At 44.5% G+C, this 13,899-nt stretch overlaps 1 protein-coding gene across 1 annotated transcript; it reads right to left on the bottom strand.

The window, feature by feature from the left end:
* Positions 1-6,387: 6,387 nt before the first annotated feature.
* LOC308152185 (calcium-binding protein 2-like) lies at positions 6,388-12,563 on the bottom strand (the record flags this gene model as incomplete). Its single annotated transcript, XM_080525106.1, has 6 exons — positions 6,388-6,413; positions 6,920-7,067; positions 7,193-7,302; positions 7,737-7,871; positions 9,366-9,396; positions 12,519-12,563. The coding sequence occupies 6 exons, from the start codon at positions 12,561-12,563 to the stop codon at positions 6,388-6,390; spliced, it is 495 nt and encodes a 164-aa protein (XP_080381232.1).
* Between the last annotated feature and the right edge of the window lie 1,336 nt (positions 12,564-13,899).

The raw sequence follows: 13,899 nt of genomic DNA, 5'->3' as shown, positions 1-13,899 counted from the left end.
TCCTTGAAAGGTGCTTGAACCTGATGTTTCAGAAGGTGTGGGAACCCTGTGATGCTGTGATACTAAAGGCCAATGCACACGGCGTGCGATGCGATTATGTCGCACGACAACATTCGATTCTCAATTCACACCACCGAAGTGTGTGGGTGTGAATGGAGAATCGAATGTTGTCGTGCGACAATATCGCATCGCACGCCACCGTGTGCATTGTCTCATTCAAAACAATAGAATCGAATTTGCAGCGCGACAAAATCGCACGCCGTGTGCATCGGGCTTAAGGATGACAATGCTTTCCTCTTCCTCAGCGGTGAAGAGGAGTCGTGCCGTGTCAGACGATGAGAACTCTGACTCTGACCACGGCGGCTCTGAGGCCCCGGACAAGAGCATGGCCGCCAAGCTGAGGGAGCTGGGATCAGACAGCGAGGACGAGGAGGACAAGCAGAAAGACGACGAATAGAAGAAGGATGAAAATACACTTTTCGGCAGCGATAGTGAATCAGGCGACGAGGAACAGTAAGCTGCGTCTCACTGCCTTTCCTCTCTTGGCTTATTTGTCTTTGAATTTCTTTTAGGTATTGTTGTGTTATTTAAAGATGCTTTTGTGTGATCTGTAAAAGGTCAGGTAATTATGAAGTCTCTCTTGCGTAGGAAAATGATTGTAGACATCTTCGGTGAATCTGGTGACGAGGAGGAGGAAGAGTTTACGGTGAGTGTGGCATGTTTAAGCGTTATGGAACGAGAAGCCGTGGTATATCGGCACAGCTAGCGGGGTGGTTAGGCACGAAGCGGAGTGCCGTTACACCCCCTCGCTGTGCCGACATCCACGATATACCCCGGCTTCTCGTTCTATAACGCTTTTATACAACGGTTTACCACATTTATCTATCAATATTTCACAGAAGAAAGACATGGCAAACTTGTAATTAATGTATTTTAACGGAACTATGTTTTATTGTAAGTGTATTCATCCGCTGAACAGTTGTTTATCGGTTGTTAAGCAACGGTAATAATGTAACTTCGATAACAGTAATATAAACAAACGCGGAGTAATATGAAAAGACGTGTCAACATTCCATTTAGCCGAGCTGATGTAAGTGATAGTGGCTTAATAAGTAATCAGTTTGTTCTTTTAAAGACATGTATATATTTGATTCTGTATTGTTATAGTGATAGTGGCTTAATAAGTGATGCAATCAGTTTGGCCTTTTAAAGACATCTAAATATATTATTTTATTTTGTATTGAGTATAAAACAGTATTATGAGTGAATGAATGAATGGTCTTTATTGATTGATTGATTGATTGATTGATTGATTATACTTTATTGTCCCCGAGGGGAAATTTGTCTTGGGCATGGTACTTTCATGCTTCAAGTGCAACAGAGACGATACATACAACATACAGTAGACAAAGTAAACAACAGGACAGCAACAAACATTGAGTGACATTGGCAGCAGTTTCCACCTGGACATGGCATCATTTGGTATAAATATATATTGCACATAACCCTTCAAGTGGTGTTTTCGAATTGTTTGTTGTGTTTTATTGTCATTAATACAGTACAGGTACCATACAACGAAATTTAGGAGGGGGGGCTCCCCTGCTGCTTGGAAAAAGACTAAAAACACGAGGGCCAAGGGTAAAATAAAATAGGGAAAAGAGCTGGTTTACATAAATAAAGGCTATGTACACTATCTACTATACTACTATACTATACAATAAAACACTGTGCTGTACTCTATGCTATGCTATAAATATCCAAACTTTTCCTATATCTGAACCTTATGTACACAATGGTTGTCATATTGCACATAGTATTGTTGCACATTCATTTAAAGTATTAATGCATTTAAACATTGAGACAAGAAGCTGTCTTCTGTACCCGCTCTCCCAATATCTCAAACTGTGACCCCCCTCCCCAAGAAAAAGTTTCAGGCACAGGATGTTTTCCCACTTTAAGCCCTGCAAATGTGTTTTGCCTACAGTCAAGCATGGTGGTGGCAGCATCATGGTCTGGGGCTGCATGAGTGCTGCCGGCACTGGGGAGCTGCATTTCATTGAGGGACACATGAATTCCAATATATACTGTGACATCCTGCAGCAGAGCATGATCCCCTCTCTTCGGAAACTGGGCCGTAGGGCAGTTTTCCAACATGATAATGACCCTAAACACACCTCCAAGATGACAACGGCCTTGCTGAAGAAGCTGAAGGTTAAGGTGATGGACTGGCCAAGTATGTCTCCAGACCTAAACCCAATTGAGCACATGTGGGGCATCCTCAAGAGGAAGGTGGAGGAGTGCAAGGTGTCCAACATCCGTGGGCTCCGTGATGTCGTCATGGAGGAGTGGAAGAAGATTCCAGAAGCAACCTGTGCAGCTCTGGTGAATTCCATGCCCAGGAGGGTTAAAGCAGTGCTAGATAACAATGGTGGTCACACAAACTATTGACACTTTGGGCACAATTTAGACATGTTCACTATGGGGTGTACTCACTTTTGTTGCCAACTGTTTAGACATTAACAGCTGTGTACTGAGTAATTTTCAATGGACAATAAATCTATACTGTTATTCAAGCAGCACACTGACTACTTTAAGTTATATCAAAGTTTCATTAAGATAGTGTTATCCCCTGAAAGGATATGACAGAATATTTGCAAAAATCTAAAGGGTGTACTCACTTTTGAGATATACTGTATATCGTGGATATCGGCACGGCCGGAACGCAAAGTGACCAATAGAGACAATGGACCAAACTGACCAATAGAGACAATGGACCAGATCTATCCGTTGTATTAATTAAGCAATATCACACGAGAGGGAGTGTGTTGTACTGAATATCAGCACGGCCAGGGTTCGAGTTATGTGGGAGCCAATGGGAGCTGAGCTCCCATAAGGACGGTCTGAGCTCCCATGAAAGCAGTAAAATCATACATCTGTGGGGGTCGCTAATAATACATTACCACAACCATTATTTTATCAAAAATGTCAATGTAATGAGTATTATTTATATTTATTTATATGATAAATATTCTAAAATAAACACGTTTTCCAAAAGAACTACGCGCACCAGCATTAATCTCCTGTGAATGACAGTATGCCTTTGACTGCCTGCACTTTACCACCAAGACACTATGGGGCGCAGTAGAATATTGTGCAACAGCAGAATATGATCGTTGAGAGCTTGCGAACGTGATTATTGAGAAGAAAACATTCAGTAGCTAGCTATCATGCCGCCCCAAAAAAGGCCACTGCTGCCAACCGAGTCGACAAGCCTGGAAAGTTTCGGGTTTTCAACCAAGAAACCAAACTTGAATTCAGCTGCACCTGTTATGACACCCAACGTTGAAACTGTTGAATTAGCAGAGCTCAAACAAAAGCAAGTGCTTCCGAAGAAAGTAGCAGAACTCACCTCCAGTATGTATAAGGAGACAGCTAGTTCGTTCAGGGCAGCCTATACTGTCGCTAAAGAAAGGATGCCTTATACAAAACTGAATCCAATTATGAAACTTAATGAGATGAATGGCGCGACAGTTGGCCCCTGCTCACCGATCCGATCATTCATGTGCCCAGATTGTAGAGCACATTGCACAAGAGATGAAACAAATTCATTTCTAATGTCAAATCACTTGATTCCCTTAGTAGCATAACATTAGATGAAAGCACAATTCATGGACGAGCATACATGATTATTTATGTCAGGTGCGATGTCACTGGAAATGGAGATGTGGACAATGTGTCGTGCTAACAGGGAAAGTGAATGGACTGTATAGCAAAAACAACAAAATTATTGGCCGAGATACCCGTAACTATCGCTTATAGCTGTTGTTTCATGTGGTGCTGTTGATGTGGTGAAATGAGTAGCCTATGGCAAATTAAAACTTGTAAGTCCCATCGCTGTGTGGGCATGATTCGCGCGCGTGCATGAGAACATTTCGCACTGTTATTTTGGAGACCCCCACAAAGCTCAGCTTATAACTCGAACCCTGAGCACGGCTGTGATTCGGTCGTAGGTACGAGGCCGCAGGCCTTTAAAAATAAAAATAAAATAGTTCCGCAACTGAACTTCAAATGGACTGTTGCCTAGTAACCTGAACACAAACATGTAGTCTAATTAACGGTCATTTAGTAGAACATCTGTGCGGCGGTGATACATATAGTTAAAAGTCCCAGTGCTGTTATACTGTATATCAGCACTCATGGAATGCCTCTTGTCCAATCAAATTACTTGGTCGGAACTAACTGTTATATTTTAATTCTCCTCTTGCTCTCTCTGATTCCTCTCTCTACTGGAGTGGCTAACAGTGACAGTGTCATTGTTCTGTCCCAACAGGGTTTCAACCAGGAGGATCTGGAAGGTGATAAGAACCAATCTCAGGCCTCGGCCAAGGAAGCAGTGGACGATGACTCTGAGTCTGACGAGGGTGTGGACAGGGACAGGAGCGGCAAAGAGTGAGTGATCTCTTACGTCTCCCAATATCTTCTTCTTCTTCATTATTATTATAAGTTATTTTTTCTGAGTGGGGCAGTCTTTTTATTGTGATAGAGACAGTAGAGATTTGACATTCTATTTGATACTTCCAAAAGTAAAAACTAAACACGGTGCAGCATCTTTCAGTCACGCTGCTGCATGCTCCTGGAACAAACTCCCTGAAGAAATCAAACAGGCCCAAACCCTTAAAATATTTAAATCTAAGCTAAAAACCTTCATGTTTTGCACCAGTTATGATTAAACACAAACACTTCTATCATTGTCTTTTTTCCATTAACTATTGTCTTTTTAAATGTTTTATCTATTTACTTCTTATATTTGCTTTTATTCATTGTAATTTTTATTTTCTTATGCTCCTCTTGCTGTATTTTTAAATAATGTATGTAAAGCACTTTGAATTGCCCATGTTGTATGAAATGTGCTATACAAATAAACGTGCCTTGCCTTGCCTTGCCTTACTCTTCAGCTGCAGCACCTCAGCTAAGTCTGATCACGGATGAGCGGTGGTATTTTCACTATTTTGGGCATTTACATGGTGAAATGCATTCTTAGACATGTCTACGTCGTCATGATTACAAAGATGCCACTTGAAATGCATAAAATCCAAGTTTATTTGTGTCTTACACACACACGTTCACCTAGTATTTGACTGCCTGTAGCCCAGTCACGAATGGTCCCAGTATCTTCAGTTGCTTTAGAAGGAACACGTTGTTTTTTATTGTGCTTGCTGTAGCAAGCAGCACTATATGTTATTGCTCATATATATTCACTTTAATCCTGTTCTTTTACCAACTGCTAAGACAACAATACTGTAGAAAGAACCAGGGATGGGAGCAGGGAAACACGCCTACCATCGATGACGTCAGTGAGCAGTTTGAAGGTAACCAAAGACCCGCCCACCTCAGACAGCAGCAACACAATGAAAATCATATGACCACAATTTTGTGGGTGAAAATCACCCGACGTAGTGTGAGCAACGGCAATCATACTTTTATTCAAAATAACATTACATTTTACAAACAAGGTTACACTTTTGAACACTCATACAGTCAGAGGACAAACATATACAGCTCAAAATATACACTTTAAAAAGTTACGTATATAATAATATTGATAGTCACCTACTTAAGTGCTTGATATGTTACTGAATCAATGTGCAATTGAATTGTCACAGTTTGAGTTTACATGAGATGTTAACTCCATTTAAATGGTACTTTACAAAAGTAACATTATAAAATCGATGCTCATAAGAGCAGGTCAAGAATGTTCACTACAAATGTAGTGTGTTCCCTTTTCCAGCTGTTAATGGCTCTCTCTCACCCGACCTCTACCATTCTCTCTCTCTTTCCCCCACCCTCTCCCATTCTCTCTCTCCCCCACCCTCTCCCATTCTCTCTCCCTCTACCATTCTCTCTCTCTCCCCCACCCTCTCCCATTCTCTCTCTCCTCCACCCTCTCCCATTCTCTCTCTGTCAACACCCTCTACCATTCTCTCTCTTGCTCCACCCTCTCCCATTCTCTCTCTCTCTCCTCCACCCTCTATCATTCTCTCTCTCCTCCAACGTCTCCCATTCTCTCTCTCTCCTCCACCGTCTTATTCCCCCACCCACTCTCTCCCATCCCCCCCCCCACTTTCCCATTCTCCCCCCCACCCGCTACCATTCTCTCTCTCCCCACCCTCCCATTCTCTCTCTCCCCCCCACCTTTTCCCATTTTCTCTCTCTCCTCCACCCTCTCCCATTCTCTCTCTCTCCTCCACCTTCTCCCATTCTCTCTCTCTCTCCTCCACCCTCTCCCATTCTTTCTCTCACCCATCTTCTCCCATTCTCTATCTCTCCCCCACTCTCCCCCATTCTCTCGCTCCCCCCCACCCTCCACCCTTCCTGCATCTGCACCTGTCAGCGTGACATCATTCGAACAAATTCTGAAAAAAACAAATGAACAAACAAAGGAAAGGTGAGTTGAGATTAACGCACACACACACACACACACACACACACACACACACACACACACACACACACACACACACACACAAAGATAAATAAACACACAAGATGTGTACTACAAAATGAATACACACAAAAACACAATCATAGAAATGGAGAAAGTGCATGAGGATACACAGAGCTGAAATAAGGTTCAATCACAAAGATCACAGGAACCAATCAGTCAAAGGCAGGAAGAGAAAAGGAGTGAAAAAAAGAGGAGAGAGAGAGAGACTGACGATGAAGACAGTGCCATATGACTCTCTCTCTCTCACTCTATCGCTCACCCTCAAAGTTGACCAGGCCGTCCCCGTTCTCTCTCTCCCCCACCCTCTACCATTCTCTCCCCCCATCCTCTACCATTCTCTCCCCCCCCCATCCTCTACCATTCTCTCCCCCCCCATCCTCTACCATTCTCTCTCTCTCTCACTCTGTCGCTCACCCTCAAAGTCGACCAGGCCGTCCCCGTTGAGGTCCACGTCTCTGAGGATCTCGTCGATCTCCCTGTTGGTCAGCTGCTCCCCCATCAGCTTCTTCATGGCTTCCCTCAGCTCAATGATACTGATCTGTCCATCACCGTTAGAGTCAAACTGAGAGAGAGAGAGGGGGGGGGAAGAGAGAGAGAGTGGACATACATCATTGTACATTATGTCCAGCAGAATAGTATCTCTCAGTATGAGAGGAGACAGACACACACAGACACACACAGACTGACCTCCTTGAATGCGTCTCTCAGCTCTTTCACTCCGATCATGTCCGCTGTCTCTGCCAGCATCTTTGGTCCCATCAGCTCCACAAAATCCTCAAAGTCTAATTTCCCGCCACCTACAGGAGACCAGGTGAAACACAACTTCTATGAACCATACAGTCGTTACAATTACTGTGTGGAATTACACAATTACAGTCAGTCTATTGATAATATAAATGGTAAATGGACTGCACTTATATAGCGCCTTTATCCAAAGCGCTTTACAACGGCCACACACATTCACATACCAATGGCGGCAAGCTACCATGCAAGGCGCCGGCCCGCTCACTGGGAGCAATTTGGGGTTCAGTGTCTTGCCCAAGGACACTTCGACAAGTGGCCAGCCGGGGCTCGATCCGCCGATCTGCCAACCTTGCGATCATTAGACGGTAGCTCTACCTCCTGCGCCACAGCCGACCCAAATACTTTTTTTGCCACATTCATTGCCTCATACTGTATGTGTTGATTCTGTACTGTTTCTCCAGTCTCACGTTGATGATGTCACACTCACCGATTTGCTGGCTCAGCTCAATGAGCTCCATCTCCGTGGGCATGTATCCCATGGTCCTCATGCACTCCCCCAGGTCATTAATACTGATGTAGCCTTTCTTGCTCCTATCAAACTCTGAAAACGCCTCACGAAGCTCTGCACACACATGCACACACACACACACGCACACACGCAAGCACACATGCACACACGCACACACACACACACACACACACACACACACACACACACACACACAGAGGATAGAGGTTAGAGTGTAACCCACAAGTATTCCTGGGTTTCACTGTGTCATACAATGTTGATAGCTGGTACATATGTATGTGGTATGTGGTATGTAAGTGTATAGCCACTCTAGGTCCCGTCCCTTTGGGATACAGGTCACTGGATGTGGTTTCAGGAGGAAAGAGAACAATGGTAGAAATGTTTGTTATTCAGGAACTGAGAGTTGTTTAAAGCCCTAGTTTCTCTACCTTTAAGCAAGGGAAAGTACTTTCTGTACTTGAGTATGTTGTCTGACTTGTATTGGATCACTGTAGACATCAGGCTATTTCTATGGCCTACTGGATCATTATAGATAGATAGATAGATAGATAGTTTGTTAGCCACACGACCAAAGCCGGTGGAATTTGTTTTCGGTACAACATATTGATCTCTGCATCACACAAATAACCAAACAAAGAAGTGCACAATAGACAACAACAGACAAAAAATAAAATAAATAAATAGACAACAGACAATCATATGCATGTTGATTATGACAGTGAGGAGGGGGCTAGAGGGAGGCATTCAGAGTCCTGATGGCTATGGGGAAAAAGCTGTTGGTGAACCGTTTAGTCTTTGTGGACAATGACTTGTAGGGCCTCCGTGAGGGGAAGAGCTGGAAGAGGTGATGAGCAGGATGTGAGGATGTTTTACCCGTTTTACAGTTCTGTGGGTGTGCAGAGATTCAATTGAGGGGAGTGGTTTGCCTATGATTATAGACATTATTATTATTATGGACATCAGTACCTCCAGGACTGCCACAGGGTTGTCTTCTGTGGGTCATCTACTCTTTTGAAGTGAACTGGTAAAATCTATGCTTTTTGAATTCTATCAGATCTATCAATATCAGATTCTATCAGATTTCTTTTTTTAGACTTCATTGGACATTATTTCACTGAAGGACATTGAATTATTAGGTTGTTGAGAAAAGAGACTTGAACCTTTTGTTTTGATTTGAATTATTAGATGTTGCATCACTTGACCTGCTTTTGAACTTTGATTAATCTACTACTCCTACTCTACTCATCTGAGGGTCTAATGAGATATAAATGGTAAATGGACTGACTTATAGCGCCTTTATCCAAAGCGCTTTACAACGGCCTCTCATTCACCCATTCACACACCAATGGCGGCAAGCTACCATGCAAGGTGCCGGCCTGCTCATAGGGAGCAATTTGGGGTTCAGTGTCTTGCCCAAGGACACTTCGACATGTGGCCAGCCGGGGCTCGAACCGCCGATCTGCCAACCGTGCGATAATTAGATGGCAGCTCTACCTCCTGCGCCACAGCCGCTCCACTCAGATGGTCTAATGAGATGTGCTGAGTCAGTGAGGAGCGCTGGGGTTTGAGTGACATGTGGTTGTTTACCTTCGATCTCCTCTGGCCGCAGCTCCCTGTCCTGGTGGAGAGAGTAGTGGGACACAGAAGCAGACTGTTAATCACCCATGAGCATACACACACACACACACACACACACACAGCCACACAGACACACACACACACACACACACACACACACACACTCCTGGTTGAAAGTTTTAGAACACATCACTTTCTCCAGTTTTTATTGAAATTTAACTCAAATGCTACAAATGTCATCAACAAATCACTGAATACGTTGAATTGAGTCCATCTTTAAAATCTTCTTTTATTACCATTATTAATCATCTTTACATTTTTGCAAAATTTCAATAGAAACTGGAAAAATGGAGGCGCTCTAAAACTTTCGACCGGTATTGCACGTACATATACATACATACAAACAAATACAATTAATACACACAGAAACAACACCACCATAGAAATGGAGAAAGGAGTTGGAATGAGGTTCAAACACAACGATCATGGATCATTTACCTGTCAGTAAATATGGAACGCTTCTATGTAATTTTTCCCGATGTTAAATTTAAATATATGCAGCATTCATCGTTCACACACAATTTGAAAGAGCAAGCCAGGATCTCCTGTAAATTTAGACAGAGACTGCATATCCAGTACAGTATATATAGACATAGAACATCTACATCTATACAGATGAACATGTACAGTATGAGCCCTTTTGGTGTTATTTTATGGGCAGAAGAAAACATTTTCACAAAAAAAAAAATCGCCGTAGTAACCAGATTATTGGGTGGGAGGCAACAGCTGGAGATTAGGAGATTTGGGAGGTTTAGTTTGAGAGAGACCCTCATACACATAGTTCACGCACACACACACACATGCACGCGCACACACACGCACACGCACACGCACGCACACGCACACACACACACACACACACACACACACACACACTGGAAGCCCCTATGGTTAGTATAATAGGTTGTTAGACTGAGTGCTTTAGTGTCAGAGAAATATAGGGAGATGATCCCTATATTTGATCCCTACGATGATCCCTATGATCCCTTTTCCTATGTGCTACAACCGTCCTAGCTGTCCTCGCAGCGAACCTTGACTCGCACACCAAGGAAACAGATATGATCAGCTCAGAAGCAGTTTGGCTCACCGACATACACAGTTAAAGCGACATATAAACACAGGGTTCTAATACATATCCTGGAAGCCCCATGGTGCAGGGTTATAATGCATAATCGATATTTGTCCGTCCGACCGGTACTGTACCTGGCTTTTGATTGGTTGTCCCGTGATGGGCCAATGAGGGGGGATGATACATCTGGAGCATGCAAGGACGGGGCCAGTCACGATGATAGGTGGTGAGAATGACGTGATTAGAAGATGTGATGTGTGTGTGTGTGCGTGTGTGAGTGTGTGCGTGTGTGTGCGTGTGTGTGTGTGTGTGTGTGTGTGTGTGTGCGTGTGTGTGTGTGTGTGCGTGTGTGTGTGTGTGTGTGCGAGTGCGTGCGTATGTGTGTGTGCGTGTGTGTGTGTGTGTGTGTGTGCGCGTGTGTGTGCGTGTGTGTGTGCGCGTGTGCGTGCGTGTGTGTGCGCGTGTGCGTGCGTGTGCGCGTGTGCGTGTGTGTGTGTGTGTGTGTGTGTGTGTGTACGTACGATCCGGCTGTGTACAAAGCCCTGTTTGAGGAAGATGCAGGCGGGGCCCACGATGTTGTGCAGCATAGTGCAGTTCTGGACCAGCGTACTCAGTCGTTTACACTCCTGGTCGCCCAAAGTATCCTCCTCTCCTCCGTCTGGCCACGGACCCTCCTGGCCCCCCCCGGCCCCCCCCAGACCCCCGCAGGGCCTGACGCCGCTCCTCTCCCCCTTAGGGCAGCAGAACCAGCCTGTTAGCCCCCTCAGAGTCCAACTCCCCAGTAAACAAAGAGTCCAAAAGACGTCCTCAGGGAAGCCGGAATGTGGGTTCAGATGACGTCTTTAGGACGTCTTATGGACTACAGAATCGTCTTCTGTAGTCCATAAGACATCCTAAAGACGTCATCTGGACGTCCTAGAAAGACGTCATCTGAACCCACATTCCGGCTTCCCTGAGGACGTCTTTTGGACTCTTTGTTTACTGGGATCAGAGACAGAGATTTAGTATCCGTCCAAAACGGAGTGAGACGGATTGTTTTTTAATACCGAGGAAGAGACCCGATAGAGGCAAATGCTTTAGCAGCGTTTCATCTGTCTGGCTGTCCAAGGCTCAGCTTGTTTCTGACGGTTTCAGCTGTCTACATTGATAGAAGTGAAGGATGTAGAGATGTACAGAAGTCTTTTGGGGGAACTGCTACATCAGCAGACACAGACATAAGGGCTAGCCAATTGACATCTGTTTATTTGTCTGTGTTTGCTTGTGTTGTACGTGACTGTTGGCTACATGTCGACTTTCTACTCAATTGATCACAGACAAGCCACACGTCTTTAAGTACCTTCTCTCTCTCTCTCTCTCTCTCTCTCTCTCTCTCTCTCTCTCTCTCTCTCTCTCTCTCTCTCTGTGTGTTCATTCAGCTAAATGTTCAGACAACAGACAGACACAATGTTACGTCATACACTCTCACAGTCTATGTTCACTCAATAATACTATATTGTTACTTTGAGTGTGGGATTATGCTTACAACTTAACAAGTGTGTTCCGCAAATATTGCTGTGCGTGCTATCTGGCCTAATAAAGGTTAGTATGTCAGGTAGTCCAATGTCAGGACCTCACACAACACACAGAAGAAACCCTTGCGTCGCGCTATACATTGTGTACCACTGTTTTCAGTCAGGTAGGCATTCAACACCCATCTCGATCTAGCGGTATGACAGAAACATTATTTGACTGGATTTGTTAAGACAAACAAATGACATAAAACCGTCCTGTCAGATGACCACTGCACCGGACATCCACTCCACACATCAATAATAATCAATAACAAGTTGTTGATATGGGATTTTCTTTTTTCAGTATTGTGTTCTTGCAGCGAGAACATATTTTGTTATATCTACTGTCTGTGTTTGATAACGCGTACGAAAGCACACTATTGCTAGAACTAATCCTGAGGGGTCACACATACGCAAACACAAGCTAAATCTGGCCACGTCCCAAATCGTTCACAAGAAAAAGCACACAGAAAAGCCTCTTACCTTCTTCATTTTGTTTTTCATGGACGGCTTGGTGCAGTTACCCATCCCCTCACCTCTGAGCACTGAGTAACACACTCCTTCCCTCCCACTTTCTTCTCTCTCTTTGCTCCTCCTCCCCCCCCTCGATTTTCTCGCTCTCTCTCTCTCTCTCGCTCTCTGTCTCACTCTCTTTGCCTCTCTGTGTGTCAGAGAACTAGAACTAGCCCATCCATGGGTGACAGTCTACCATGCCTACGACTCCAACATCCTGATCTATAGGGTTCTGTCGACACCAGTGATGAAATGCATGGAATATCTGTAATCCCCCAGCGTACCACAGGTGACCTGAACCTCTCTGATCTGTGTGTTTAGGCCACCTTAACATAAAGCAACACACTCCACCTCCTCTCCAAAAAAGAGCTGCTTGTTCTGTCCATGTGTGCATCACACACACACTCTCTCTCTCTCTCTCTCTCTCTCTCTCTCTCTCTCTCTCTCTCTCTCTCTCTCTCTCTCTCTCTCTCTTATCTCTCTCCCCTGCTCACTCATCAATCACTTCTTTTAATCCCCCCATTGCTCTCTCTCTCTCTCTTTTTTTTTCTCACACACCCACTGACCCTATCCCTCGAGCAATGCTTGTTAGACCATTCAAATGACTACACTTACGGTGAGGGTGAGAGACAGATGGAGAGAGAGAGAGAGAGGGAGAGAGAGAGAGAGGGGGGGAGAGAGAGAGAGGGAGAGAGAGGGCTTTAATCCCTGCATTTTAGATTAAAGGGAGAGATGGGGCAAGAAGAGTAAAGGATGGAGTAAGGAGATTGAGATAATGAACAAAAAGGGGGAGGAATTCAGAGCTGAAGAGAGAGAAATAGTAGATGATGAGGAGGAAGATAGCGTGGACAGGAATGGTAGAGGAATGGGGAGAGATGGAGAGATGGACAAAATAGAGAAAAGGGGGGAATGACATGATAAAAAAAGAAATAGAAAGAGCGAGAAAGAAAAGAAACAAGAGCAGCATAAGGGCTGCCGCCTAGGGGGACTGGTGCGTGTGTGTGTGTGTGTCTGTGTGTGTGTGTGTGTGTGTGTGTGTCTGTGTGTGTGTGTGTGTCTGTCTGTGTGTCTGTGTGTGTGTGTGTGTGTGTGTGTCTGTCTGTGTGTGTGTGTGTGTGTGTGTGTGACTGTCTGTCTGTGTGTGTGTGTGTGTGTGTGTGTGTCTGTCTGTGTGTGTGTGTGTGTGTGTGTGTGTGTGTCTGTGTGTGTGTGTGTGTGTGTGTGTGTGTTTGAGAGAGAGAGGAGGGGGGGGTTGGCTGAACTAGACACATTGGTGTGTGGAAATTTACCACATTAATACACACCCTTCACAGCTGGCCACAGTAAGCCCTGGTTGGTCGGTTTTAACAGC

This window comes from Nansenia antarctica, assembly GCF_963989245.1.
Source record: "Nansenia antarctica genome assembly, chromosome: 3".
NCBI classification, from domain to species: domain Eukaryota; kingdom Metazoa; phylum Chordata; class Actinopteri; order Argentiniformes; family Microstomatidae; genus Nansenia; species Nansenia antarctica.
This window is presented reverse-complemented; position numbering and strand designations above follow the sequence as displayed.